Genomic DNA, 13,630 nt, shown 5'->3' with positions numbered 1-13,630 from the left:
CCAACCGTCTCCTCCTCCCCACTGCCACCACCAGCACTAAAGCACATCACGCAGCTCCTCATCCAGGCGCCTCTTGAGCACTGCCAGGGACGGCGCCTCCACCACCTCCCTGGGCAGCCATTGCAGTGCTGACCACTCTCTAAGAGAAGAAGTTCTTCCTTATGTCCAACCTAAACCTCCTCTGATACAACTTGCGGCCATTGCCCCGTGTGCTGCTCGTTGCCTGGGAGAAGAGGCCAAATCCCTCCTCACCACAGCCTCCCTTCAGGAAGTTGTACAGTGCAGTGAGGTCTCCCCTGAGCTCCTCTTCTGCAGACTAAACAATCCCAGCTCCCTCAGCTGCTCCTCATAAGCCTTGTGCTCCAGACCCCTCACCAGTTTCGTTGCCCTTCTCTGGACACGCTCCAGAACCTCAACATCTTTCCTGTAGTGAGGAGCCCAAAACTGAACACAGCACTCGAGCTTTGTCTGTCAGGAACTTCCTTTCCCCTACTACTGCTGCGTCTGCACGTGTGAAACCGAAACCACTTCAGCGTCCTGATTGGCCTCTTTGTGTTGAACTGCTGAGATGTGATGGATTCTGCAGAGTTACAGCCCGTGTTACTTCACACAGGGACAGAGCCTGCATCTTTCCCATTGCTCACAAGGATCGCTGCTCCTGTTACTCCAGCATCCTGCTTACATGGCAGCAAGGAGACTGCCCGGCCCGTGCACAGGAGCACCAGGTGCGAGCAGCAGGGCGTCAGGCTGGAGCTGGAGCTGGGTCTTCTGTTCATCATTCAGTTTCCCAGCCTGGAGCAGAGCCTCTGCCGGCCCAGCAGCTGCTGATGGTCTCGGAGAGTAGCAGTGAGCAGGTGGGGGGTGCTGGCAGCCTCCTGCAGCAGGGCTGGGAGGGGAAGGGGTGCTGGTGCTCAGCTCCTCCCTGCCCGGCAGCCTGCTGCATCCAACCCCGTGCCGGTTTGGTGCCCAGCTCCTTCCTGCCCCAGGATCTGCTGCTCCTGACCCCACGTTGTTTGGCGTTGCTGCTGTTCCCATGCACTGTGGATCCAGCCCAGTGGCTGTGCTGCAGAAGGCCTTGAGGCTCAGGAGCCAGAGCTGCTGGGCCTGAGTTGGGCACAATCTCTTCTCACACCGGGCTGAATGCAGGCACAGAGTCCTTCTTACAGCAGCACGCAGCCGACCACAGGACTGTTTCCATTCGGGGTCTCTGATAGAGGATCACTGTTTTCTTTCTGGTGGGCTTAATGGGAGTTTGAGCTTGTGGCTGCTGAGCCCAAGCCCTCAGCGCTCTCTGGGGCGCTCGGTTCTCAGATGGGATGTGCTGTGTTTGATCCTTTTCAGCCTCGTTTTTAGACCTGGTCTTATTTTAGCGTCTGTATATTTACTGTTATTACTGTATTTCCTAGGGCTGTATTTTTAGCCTTTTCCTTGGTTCCCGTGCTGCTGCTGAAATCCCAGCCGTGGCATTTCCTGCTCTGTGGTAAAATCCTGCTAATATTTTCCATCCAGGTGCGATGGCATTGGATGGGGATGCAAGGAAAGGCAGAGCTCTGCCTTTGGCTGCGGGTGCGTTGCTCAGCAGAGATGCTCGTCCCTCCCCACCATCCCTGGGATCTCAGGAGCAGCTGAGATTGTGCTTTTCCAGCAGCCTGATGGTTTTGAATGTGTCAGCTTGTAACCTCTAAAGATCTGAATGAAATCATGCGTGACTCATTATTGGTTTTGCGTGGTGAGAGCTCAGTGGAGCTGAGCATTTGTCAGGCCACCGAGCTGTGAAGCAGAGCTGTGTCAATAGCAAATGTTCTCCGTTGGGTGATGTATGGTGATCCGTGAAAGGGCTGCGGGAATGGTTGGGAGCTGGGAGAAAATGGCCTGGAGAGGTGGGAGGTTGGAGGTGAGGAGAGCCTGCAGCGTGTGATGTGTGCTGGGGAGGGAGCTCTCCTGGCGTGGGGAGCAGTTGATGGGTGGCAGAGCTGGAAGGGGAAGGCGGGCGCTGCGGGGCAGGAAGAAAAACCCATCATTTTCAGGAAGAAAAACCCATCATTTTCACAGCACCCTTCAGACTGGGGGGGAGGGATGGGGAGGAAAGATGGGGAGGGAAGACGACAAATGCTTTCTTCGTTTGTGGAATCGTGGCGTGGTTTGGGTTGGAGGGGACTCTAAAGATCACCCAGTGCCCCCCGAGGGCTGGCTGCCCCTCCTCCATGGGGCTCCTATGGGACGGCGCCCTGCCACCCTCTGGGAGAGACCTTCATCCCCTCATCTAATCCAAATCTCCCTTTCTTTAGTTCAAAACCGTTCCTCCTTTTTATTTATTTCCTTTCCTAATCCCAGCGTTTTTCATTTTCGTGGCTCAGAGCCTCAAAGGGACGCTGGGCAGCACGGAGCAGGGAGCCAGGAAAAGGGAGGGGAGGTTTGGAACAAGGATGCTCAGATCATGTTGGATTAAAAGCTTTGCTTTCCCAGTTTAGGGTTTCGTTGGGGTTTTTGGTTGTGTTTTTTCCCCAGATCAGGCAGACGCAAGGCGGGCTGTCAGCCCTGTGGGATGGGAGCTGCGGAGCTGAGCTGCGTGCTGCCCTAAGCAGCCCCACGTTGCAGTGAGGTGTTTAATGGGAGCTTCCTGTTGTGCCGACACCAACGTGCAAAGGAGGAAGCAGTGAGCAGAGCTGGGAGAGCTCAGCTGTGGTGAGCAGGGCTGGGCACCATCTCTGCTTCACTGCAGGGCTGGGAGATGTTCTGCAGCAGCAGGAACCCCGGGGTGCTGCTGGGAAGGCAGCTGCTGCCAGGACTTCCTTTGCTGATGGGATTCACCCCAAAAGCCCGCAGCTCTGCTGCTCCCAGCCCTCTACAGAGACGTCAGCACGGAGCCGTTGGGCCTTCATTGAGCTGTGGTGGCACAGCTCTCACCCAGAGCTGCCTTCTCCACTGGATGGCCGCGCTTCTTACCCTTCTCACCACTGCTCTGCTCTTACCCTGAGGGCCCAGGAGGAAGCTGGGCTGGAAGGAGCTGCTGCCTGTTGTTGGGCTGGGACGTCTGCTGGTGCTGCAGCATCCCAATGCACAGAGGGAGGCAGAGCCGGGACGTGTTTGCTCCATGCTGTGAGCTTTCCCCTCCTTGCAGCAGGAGCAGTGGGTGCAGCAGATGGCAGCCCACGCTGATCTGCGCCTTGCGCTCAGGTGCTGCTCCTGCTGTCCTGCAGGAGGTGCTGCCTTTGGGCTCAGGCAAACGGGGCTGGGACGTTCAGTTCCCAGAAGATGAGGAACAGTTGGATTTTTCTGTACCTCTGGATTTCCCTCCTATGGTGACAGGGATTTTCTCAGAGCTCTCAGCTGCTGAGGAGCTCCAACCCTGATCCAGGCCTGAAGAGCACTGCAGGCAGCGGCTGGGCAGGATCAGTGCGGTGCTGAGGGCTTTTCTTCCTTGTGCTCTCAGAAGCTTCTCATTCTCTTTCATCTGCGTGCAGCTGCATTTCCTTTCTGCAGCATTGGGATCCATCCTGCGTGCAGGTGGGGAGCAACGCTGTGTGCCAGGAGCAGCAGTAGCAGGGTGCAGCGACCTCGGGCTCCTTCCTCTCCATTCCCCTCTTTTGTTCTTCTCTTGTGACCTCTTTGGGCTGGGAATGGCATCTGTGCCTGGAGGGCCCAGAACAGTGTTGCCCCAGCTGGCACTGCCAGGTTTCACTGCATGGGAAAGAACTTTTAGAAGCACCTTGCCAGCCTTTCAGGCCTGCAGCCGTGCTCAGGAGCCTCTGAGCGTGGATATTTCAGCGCAGGCTGCAAACTGCAGGGCAGATGAGGAAACCCAGCCGAGAGCAGCAGCTCTGCGTGGCCCCGTTGGGGCTCTCATTGTTTCTGGAGTTCCGTTCCTTCGGGCCGCTGCTCGCTTGCGTTTTGCTCTGCAGCGCGTTTTGGTTTTGCTTCCTGGACTCAGAGCTCTTCACGTTGCTACAGGGGAGCTCTGCTTTGCTTTAAGACCACATCAAGGAGCGAAGAGCAGGGTGTGACGTGCTGGCTGTGTGCTGGGGGGAGCAAAGCACGGGGAGGCGCCGCTCCGAGCATCACCGCAGCCCTTCCTGCCCCACAGCCAGGGCAGCTCGGTGTCCCCGGCGCCTCGCTGTGCGGAGCTTCAGCCCCTAGGTTTGATGCCATGGCAGCGTGGCACAGTGAGGAGGGTGGGAGCAGCTGAAGCGTTGGGGTGCAGAGCAGGATGCTCCAGAGATGGCAGCTCAGAGCCTGCAGGAACGGAGCCCGTAACCCTCACTGCTCAGCCTCACTGCAGGCGCTGTGCTCCAAAGCGAGGTGTGCTGCTGGGGGGGAGCAGGGCAGCCCTGCAGCTCCTGGGCTGCCTGAAAGTGCTCTCAGACCCTCCCTCGTCCCCCCTCCCCCCGTGCATCCTTCAGCACAAGAAGCCTTTTTTATTATTATTAATAGCTATTGCAAGCCAGTAAAAAGTTTTATGGGCTTTGGCTGAGCGTCAGGGCTTGCAGTGCGCTCATTTCCTGCAGTCTGAGTGCTGGAGGGGGCTGGGTTTGCTTGGTTAACCCACGGTAGCAGAGCTGAGGACTGACAGTAGTGCAGCAGGAGCTGGAGGGGAGCGGAGGGGACTGCAGCCACTGCTCCAGGGGCAAAAACCCACCTGTGGTGGCTGTGTGAGCCTGGCTGTCTGTCCGTCCCTCTCCTCTGCCCCCGTACTGATGTTTGTGTCAGCTCACGGTGAGCAGAGGGGCTTTTTGTGCCTTGGGCTGCTGTCCTTTCCACCCAGACCTCTCTCCCAGGTGCCGGCATCTGTGCCACAGCACGATGGGGCCTCGCATTCCCTTGCATGGCACGGAGCAAAAGCGTGCGGCCATCAGCTGCTCTGCACCGGGTCCTGAGCAGGGATCCTCGCAGCCCGCCTCCTCCAGGGCCAGCATCCTCCCCTTGTTTGTAGGAAGCTGCACAGCCACTGCGCTTTGCCCCGTAGCTGCCCCATGCTGGGTGCTCTGCTCCTTGGGGCTCAGCTCTGTGCCCCATAGCTGCCCCATGCTGGGTGCTCTGCTCCGTGGGGCTCAGCTCTGTGCCCCATAGCTGCCCCATGCTGGGTGCTCTGCTCCGTGGAGCTCAGCCCCTTCTGCCACCCCCCTCTCTGGGTGCCCTGTCCTCCCCACGGCCTTCTGCCTCACACGGCACAACTTCCCTCCCACTTGGGACGTAGGGCAGCAGTTCCAGCTCTGCTCTCCCCACGGCAGCCCCCCTTCACCCCTTTCCCACGCCGTGGGGCAGGGCGCTGGGCACGCAGCTCCGTCTTTCACCGACTCTCCTTTCTCCCCCCCTCCGCAGCTCGCCGGGCGCTGGGAGGACCCCCTGTGCAGGATGTTCTCTCCACCAAAGATCTCCTCGTGACCGCTGACCATGACCATCCCGGCGGCACCTCGGGAGGCACCAACGTTGCAGTAGCCCGGCTCGTCCCCCCGCCGCACACCGGGATGCTGCACTGACCGAGGGCAGCCCCGCTTCTTTTCTCCTCTCCCCCTCAACTTTCAGCAGCTCTGGGATTTGTATGGCAGCAGCGTAACCGTGGAGAGGCCGGGGTATCACAAACTTATGGATTTTGATAAGAGAGGAGGGAAAGGGGAGCTGGAGGAAGGTAAAAGGATGTCCAAGACGGGTGGAGGAAGGAGCAGCCATGGAAGTCGGAGCGCCGGAACCAACTCGGGAGTCTTAATGGTGGGTCCCAACTTCCGCGTCGGAAAGAAGATCGGATGCGGCAATTTCGGGGAGCTCCGCCTAGGTGAGAAGGGCCTTCTGCTCCTCTGTCCTCGCCGTGCCTCGTGCTGCCGTGCCCTCCTGCAGCCCAGCACTGCGTGGGCAGCCCTGACCCCGCCGGGTTCTGTTGCTCAGCGCTTCCTCTCCCACATGCTGTGGGGTGAAGGTTGCGCTGCGGCGCCTCATCCGTCTCTCCCCCTTCCCCTCCCTTCGGGTTCACTGTGGGAAGCAGCGCTCTCTCCCGAGGATCCTAGGCTCCATCAGAAGAGGGGTGGGCAGCAGGGATTGTCCCTCTTTACTCTGCCCTCGTGAGGCCCCATCTGCAGTGCTGCGTCCAGGTTTGGGGCCTCCAGCACAAGAAAGACGTGGAGCTGTTGCAGAGGGGCCAGAGGAGCCACAAAGATGAGCTGAGGGCTGGAGCAGCTCCCCTCCAAAGACAGGCTGAGGGAGCTGGGCTTGTTCAGCATGGAGAAAAGAAGGCTGCAGGGTGACCTCAGTGCAGCCTGCAGTACCTAAAGGGAGCCTGCAAACAGGAGGGGAATCAACTCTGTGAAAGGGGAGATAACGGCAGGACAGGGGGAGATGGTTTGAAGTTGAGGGAGGGGAGATTGAGGTTGGATGTCAGCTTCTTCGCTATGAGAGTGGTGAGGTGCTGGAACAGCTGCCCAGAGAGGCTGTGATGCCCCGTCCATCCCTGGAGGTGTTCAAGGCCAGGTTGGATGGGGCCCTGGGCAGCCTGGGCTGCTGTGAAATGTGGAGGCTGGCAGCCCTGCGTGTGATGGGGGGGGTTGGAGCTTTGTGATCCTTGAGGTCCCTTCCAACCTGGGCCTTGCTGTGGTTCTGTGACCCCACGTGCCCTGGGAGGTTCTCAGTGGGATTTCACCTCCCCAATGGACATCGGGGGCAGGGGAGGCCTGCAGTCCCAGCAGGGCTGTGCCAGCACACAGCTGATGCCTGCGGGAGTTCAGTCTGTGCCAGGTGAAGCAGGCTGTGAGCTTTGGGGCAGGGCTGGTGCTGCAGGAGGACAGGAGAGAGGCCGGGTCGTGGTGCAGGGGCAGAGCGGGCTGCCAGGCGTCCCCAGGTGGGCACAAAGCAAGCAGTCCTCAGGGCACGTCTTGTCCCCACTGCTGCTTCCTGCCTGCACCCCCTGCCAGCCCCGAAGCTGCACCTCAGAGGCAGCAACCGAGTGCAGATTTGTCTCTTCTTGTGACCTTTTGGTGATTGCTTACCTTTCCCCACCCCAGTGCTTCTGCTTCCAGCAGCAGAACGGAAGCGCGGTGACTTTCTTCTTTCCAAGTTAAACTTCCATCTGTCACCTCTTCTTTCTAAAGTTAAAAGCAGCTCTTTGGAGGGGGCAGGAAGACAGGAGTGGGTCCTCAGCCCACGGCTGCGGTGTCACAAACCCCGAACTCGTGCTGGTTTTTTTTTCTCTCAGATGGTATTAAAAGCAATGGCTGCTCTGAGGGGCAGCACAGCCATGGTGAGCACTCAGAGCCCGCGGTGCCTGAGCTGCCCTCGCTGTGCAGCCGTGACGTGTGGGAGCAGCTGCCCCATCGCACGGCTTGGTTTGGAGGCAGCGCCGTGCTGATGGGGCAAAGGGCCCCTTTGCAAAGGCAAATATTTGCTCTCTGCCACCCGTTTTGCTGCTTGGATTTCAGTTTTCTGCTTCGCAACCACCTCCGCTTCCATGCAGCCCCGCAGCAGTGAGGTGCCACCTGGGGGCAATGCCTTTTAGGTGTCAACACGGCCATAGTTTGCACAAATTCGGGGCTGTGCAGGGACAGGCCTGGCTGAGCAGCCCCTGCCCTCCTTCCGTTCTCCTTCCCTTTTCCCCTCCTGGAGCTTTCTGTCGCTCCTTCTACCTTTGCACCCCCTGTTTAGCGGGCTGGAGGCCAGCAGCTCGCAGTGATGCTGATGGTCTCCCTGCCCCCACGTCACAGGAGGGGCTGCCGCTCACATTCACGATGTCCATCCGGCCGGGCTGCAGCCCCCCCCTGCATTTCTTCTCCCCTTCTCATCCCCCATCCTCCAGCACTGTGGTGAATAACCAGGAGCCCCGGCTGGAACCGAACCACGGCAGGCTCTGACTTTCCCTTGCTGTCCCCACAGAGGCACTGTGTGCTGGGGAGCTCCCTGCACGGATGGGGCAGCAGCTCCTGCCTTCTCCGCTCCCTTCCTGTCCCCCATTCATCCCTTCCCCGTAACCCTGCTCGGCAGCTGGCTCTGCTGTCACCCGGCGAGGATTTATTGCTGCTTCAGGTGGCTTCAGATGAAACCTCGTGGCAGGAGGAGCAGATTGCTGGGAGGAAACCCCGAGCAGATGCAGCTCCGTTGGGCTGCAGGAGGGGCCCTTTGCGTGGGGGCAGCAGGGGGGGGGGGTCCTGGGGGGCCGCCGCAGGGCCGTGCTGAGCTGTGTGGGCACTGCAGCTCGGCCTTTAGGAGCTGTGGGTGGGAAGGTCCTCCTGTGGGTGTGGGGACGGGGAGCCCCGCTCAGTGGCGATGCCTTCTGTTGGTGTTTCCCTGCAGGAAAGAACCTCTACACCAACGAATACGTAGCGATCAAATTGGTGAGTCCTCCTGCAGTGCGGGGCTGGGGGGGGGGGGTCAACCTCAGGGGGGGCGACCTCAGCAGCACTGAGCACCACTTCCCTCCTCGCAGGAGCCCATCAAGTCCCGGGCCCCACAGCTGCACCTGGAATATCGCTTCTACAAGCAGCTCGGCAATGCAGGTACGGCCCAGGGCCCCCAGCCGTGGGAGGCAGCGCTGCCAGGCGCCGTGGGGCTGCGCCCCCCACTGCTGCACGCATTGACCCCCCCCCCCCCACCGCCCCCCTTTTCCTCTCTCTCGCAGAAGGAATTCCTCAGGTTTACTACTTCGGCCCCTGCGGGAAATACAACGCCATGGTGCTGGAGCTGCTGGGCCCCAGCCTGGAGGATCTCTTTGATCTGTGCGACCGCACCTTCACCCTCAAAACCGTCCTGATGATCGCCATCCAGCTGGTGAGGGGAGGGGGGACGTGGAGGGAGAAGGGGGGGCCGGGGGGGTGGGGGGCAGGCGGCCCGGTGCACTGAACGACCCCCCCTGTGCCCTTCAGATCACACGGATGGAGTACGTCCACACCAAAAGCCTCATCTACAGAGACGTCAAACCCGAGAACTTCCTGGTGGGGCGGCCGGGCAGCAAACGGCAGCACACCATTCACATCATTGATTTCGGCCTGGCCAAAGAGTACATCGACCCCGAGACCAAAAAACACATCCCCTACAGAGAGCACAAGAGCCTGACGGGGACGGCGCGTTACATGAGCATCAACACCCACCTGGGGAAGGGTACGGGGGGCTGCGACCCGCCTGGGGGGGCTGAGGGGGGCTGAGGGGGGCTTTGGGGGGGAGGTGCTGACGGCCGCTTCTGTCTCCGCTCAGAGCAAAGCCGCAGGGACGACCTGGAAGCGTTAGGCCACATGTTTATGTACTTCCTCCGTGGGAGCCTTCCCTGGCAGGGCCTGAAGGTAAAGGGCTGGGGGCTGCTCGTACCGTGCCGCCCCTGCCGTGTCCCTGCCGTGCTGTGGGGACGTCCCAGCTGCCCCCCACTGCTCCCCCTGACCCCGCTCCCCCCGCCAGGCGGACACACTGAAGGAGAGGTACCAGAAGATCGGCGACACCAAGCGAGCCACGCCGGTGGAGGTGCTGTGCGAGAACTTCCCAGGTGAGGGCACCCAGCGTGGCCCCGGCCCGGCCCCACACCTCCACCCCCCCTCCCCAAACTGAGCCCCCCTGTCCCCGCAGAGGAAATGGCCACATACCTGCGCTACGTGCGGCGCTTGGACTTCTTTGAGAAGCCGGACTACGATTACCTGCGAAAGCTCTTCACGGATCTGTTTGAGAGGAACGGTTTCGTGTTCGACTACGAATACGACTGGGCTGGGAAACCACTGGTGAGCGGGGAGGGGGGGGGCAGGGGGCAGCTGTTGCGTGAGAGCTGTTACACGGCATCTGAGGCTCCTCAGCAGCAGGGGGCCGGGGGCCGGGCTGGGCGCCGGGGCTGCTCGGTTCCTTTGGCCGCAAGCGGTGGCACGGCTGACGTTGTGCTCCTTGCATCCCCAGCCCACCCCCATCGGCACGATGCACAGCGAGGTGCAGGTGCAGCCCCCGAGCAGAGACAAAGCACAGCCACACACCAAACACCAGGTGAGCGGCAGCGCGGCCTCCCCCGGCACCTCCTGCTCCTCACAGCCCCGGTGCTGGGGCTGCATCCCGGTGGCTGACCGGTCGCTGCGGGTGGGAGGGAGCAGCTGGGGCTGCCTGCGGGCTGCGGCGCTGCTGGACGGCGGCGGTGCGGAGCTGGGGGCGACGCCCGGTGTGATTCGCTGATGTGGTTCCGGTCTCCCCCGTCGGTGGGGCGGAGCTGGCACCAGGAGGGGCCGCTCCGGAGCGTGGCCCCAGGCTGCGTGCGTGGGGCGGTGCTGGGGGACCGCAGAGCTGTGCAGGAGACGAGCGACCCTCAGCCCCGTCCCGGTGGCTGCGCAGCCCCTCGTGCCTTCAGCTGGGGCTCGGGGGAGCGGTGCTGTGCGGGTGCCTGAGCGCTGCTGCCCTTTGGGACCCTCTGAGGCTGAGCAGTGAGGGCTGAGGAGCGCGGCGCTCCATCCGCCTCCCTGCTCGAGGCCGCAGCGCTTCTACCGGGGACGCCAGGCCCCGCTGTGAGCTGCAGGTGGGGGCAGAGGCACCGCGTGGCTCCGGCCCTCCCCAGCTTCCCCCACAAAGCTCCCACAGCCCGGAGCCGCGCGCTCCTGCAGGGCTCAGAGCTGCGCCAGCGCCTCCCCCCGAGCTGCTCCGGCCCCGGCTTTTGCTTTTTTGCATGTCTTATTTTCTCTACTCCTTCCCGCCGCTCTTCTTCCCCCCCCCCCTTCGCCCCGTTGTCCCCCACCTCTCCCTTCTCCCCCCCATTCTTTTCCTCTTTTCTGTTCTTTTGTTTCTTTTCATCCTCTACCTCCCGCCTGCCGCGAGCAGCCGCCCGATGGGACGGAGCAGTGGGATGCTCACGCTGGCGGGCAGCCGGCCGAGGAGCCCGGGGGAGCTCGCCTGGCAGCCGGCCGGCTCGGGGGGTCCGTGCAGGTACACAACCACGTGCTGAGGGCAGGGGGGCGCGGGGCAGAGCAGGCCGGCCGTGCTGCGCTGCCAGGACGCGGCTCTGACTGCGGGCCGTTCCTCCATCGCTGGGATGGGGCGACGGCTTGGAGCCCTGCTTCCCTCCGCCCTTCCCCGGGCGGCCCTCGACTCGGGGGGGCACCGTGCCTTGGACCCCCGGGTCCCCCCTGGTTGCGCTGCGCCGTTCCCTCTGTCTGCGCTTTGTCCCGTCGCTGCTGCTCGGCCCCGCTGCTCCGTGGGGTGGCCGTGGGTCGGCTCGCCCTCCTGCTGCCCTTCATCCCCTGCCGGGTCGCTGCCCGCTCTTCCTCTGGGCTGGGGGTGACGGCTTTGGTCCCACGGCGCCGGGGCGGCCCGGCTTCACGGTGGGGCCTGCGGCACCGGGCTGCCATTGCCGTGCTGAGGGACCTCCGGGGCTGCGGGAGCCTTTGGGGGCTGAGCCCCTCAGCACGGCCGTGTCGGGGCTCAGGGGCGGCGGTGAAGCTGCTGGGGGATTGGCTGGGGGTTGTGGGGCGGCTGGGCGCACAGCAGCACAGGAGCAGCCGTCTGCCATCCCAGCCAGGGGAGCCGGGGCCGCCACGATGCGGGGCCGCCACCTGCAGCTGCTGCTGTGGGGCGAGGGATGAGGCCCTATGGGACGCCACCCCCACCCCACAGCACGGCCCCACGCTGACGTGTGCCTCCCTGCAGGTGATGAGCTCCACCAACGGAGAGCTGAACACGGACGACCCGACGGCGGGGCACTCGAACGCGCCCATCACAGCCCCCACCGAGGTGGAGGTGACCGACGATACAAAGTAAGGACGCCCCCAGCCCCACATTGCACCCCACTCGCTGCCCCGCCACCACCGTAAGGGACAGTGCGAGCAGTGCCACCATGCTTGGTATCGCTGTGACCGGTGTCACCGTGGTGGTGCCGCATGCAGTGCAGGGCCGTGGGACGGATCTGTGTGGGGCTCTCAGGGATCGCTGTGTGCCCCGACCCCCACGGGGCCCCTGTTCCCCTCACACTCAGGCACTGATGGTCCCTCCTTCCCCCCGTCCTTCTGTCCCTCCATCCCTCTGTCAATCTGTCCCTCCATTCTTTTGTTCCTCTGTCCCTCCATCCCTCCACTGTTCCTCTGCCCTTCCATCATTTTGTTCCTCTGTCCCTCTGCTCCTCCATCCTCCTGTTCCTCTGTTCCTCCATCCATCCTTCCATCCCTCTGTCCCCGTCCCTCCATCTGCCCATCCTTCCGTCCCTCCATCCCTCCATCCTTCCATCCCTCCTCTGTCCCTCCATCGTTCTGTTCCTCCATCCCTCTCCACCTCCATCCTCCCATCCCTGTCCCTCCATCCCGATGTCCCCACGTCCCCGTCCCTCCATCCTCCCCTCCTTCCGTCCCTCCATCCCCATCCATCTGTCCGCAGGTGCTGCTGTTTCTTCAAGAGGAGGAAGAGGAAAAGCACCAAACGCCATAAGTGAGCGCGGGCGGAGCAGCGGTGCGGGGCTCCCCTCCCTCCGGCCGTGCCGGACGGTGCCCGCGATGCCGTGGGGTTGGAGGAGCCCGGCGCCCACACGCAGCACAGCGGCGCCTCCCCCTGCCCGGCCCGGCCGCTCTCGTGTCCCCGCATCCGCCAAAAAAGAGAAAAAAAAAAAGGTATAAAAAAAAGAAAAGCCCCGCAGGGAGCGCAGCGCGGAGCCGCCCGTTGTGCCCGGCGGGACAGGAGCCGATCCTCACCGCGCTGCGCTGCGCACCGAACCCTGGGCTCTTTTTTTTTTTTTTCTTTTTTTTTTCTTTTTTTTTTTCTTTTTTTTTTCTGTTGCTTCTTTGTCTCTTAAGTTAATTTAAAGTGAGTCTCAGTGCAGCGCGCCGAGTTGTCGGTCCGTCCTTCACCGCCATCCGCCGCGTCCCGCGATGCGCTCGGCACGGCGCTGCGCCCCACGGCTGCGGGTCCCGGCGGGCAGCGGGGCGGGCCGAGCTCCGCGGCGCCGTGCGGCGGTCGGACCCCCATAAACGGTTAAACGGGGGCACGGCGGGTCCCGCGGTGGCGCCGGGGTGGCGCCGAGGGCACCGCAGCCCCGCACCCAACCGCCGCGACCCCCGGGGGTGCGCGCGGAGCCCCCGGACCCCAACCGAGCGACGCGCCGCCGTGCGCATCGCTCACCGCACGGGGGGGGCACGCTTAGCTTTACCCGCCCCCCGCCGCTCTGCCCCAAAGGGGTCGGACGGCGCCGGGGCTCTGGGGAGGGGGGGAGCGGGGGGAACATCTGTGGCTGCTTCGGAGCATCGTTCAAACCATCCCGATGGGGAGGGGGGGCGGTGGGGACGCCCCGCTGGGGACCGCAGACCCCCCCCATCCCACCCCGCAGCGCTCACTGCTTCCAAGCGAGATGTACGGAACCGGCGTCGCCATCTCTGATGCTTCTCTGGGGGCGCGGGGCTCCTTTCCCTCTCGGGTTTGGTTTGGTTTTTTTTTTTGTTTGTTTGTTTTGTTTTTTTTTTTTTTTAATAAAAAAAATATAGAAGAAAAAAATAATTAAAAAAAAAATCTTTAAAACGTTTTGCTGCGTGTCTGCGTGGTCACGGGGTGGGGGGGGGAAGGGAAGGCGCCGGGTTTGGGGCTCGCAGCACTTCCCCAGGAGCTGCCTAAAGACAACCGAAGGTCTTTATTCATCTCCTATGTACAAATCGCAGCGCCGCGGCCCAAAGCAGAGCGCGAACACGGGACAGAGCAGCGGATACATTCAGTGCGGCGCCGG

At 62.3% G+C, this 13,630-nt stretch overlaps 1 protein-coding gene across 4 annotated transcripts; it reads left to right on the top strand.

Annotated features, from left to right (window-relative positions):
* Window positions 1-5,583: 5,583 nt before the first annotated feature.
* CSNK1G2 (casein kinase 1 gamma 2) lies at window positions 5,584-12,563 on the top strand (the record flags this gene model as incomplete). 4 transcript variants are annotated; one of them, XM_079546666.1, is made up of 12 exons in its annotated part: window positions 5,584-5,770; window positions 8,272-8,312; window positions 8,405-8,474; window positions 8,597-8,745; window positions 8,841-9,075; window positions 9,169-9,254; window positions 9,367-9,451; window positions 9,532-9,680; window positions 9,850-9,933; window positions 10,753-10,857; window positions 11,578-11,684; window positions 12,298-12,563. In XM_079546666.1, the coding sequence occupies 12 exons, from the start codon at window positions 5,584-5,586 to the stop codon at window positions 12,350-12,352; spliced, it is 1,353 nt and encodes a 450-aa protein (XP_079402792.1). In that variant the 3' UTR covers window positions 12,353-12,563. The 4 variants fall into 4 exon arrangements, with proteins under 4 accessions (XP_079402792.1, XP_079402791.1, XP_079402794.1 ...); XM_079546665.1 differs by having other exon boundaries at window positions 10,750-10,857; XM_079546668.1 differs by lacking the exon at window positions 10,753-10,857.
* Between the last annotated feature and the right edge of the window lie 1,067 nt (window positions 12,564-13,630).

This window comes from Tetrao urogallus (genome assembly GCF_951394365.1).
Source record: "Tetrao urogallus genome assembly, chromosome: 25".
NCBI classification, from domain to species: Eukaryota; Metazoa; Chordata; class Aves; order Galliformes; family Phasianidae; genus Tetrao; species Tetrao urogallus.
Note: the sequence above shows the minus strand (reverse complement) of the source record. Positions and strands in the feature narration are given on the sequence as shown.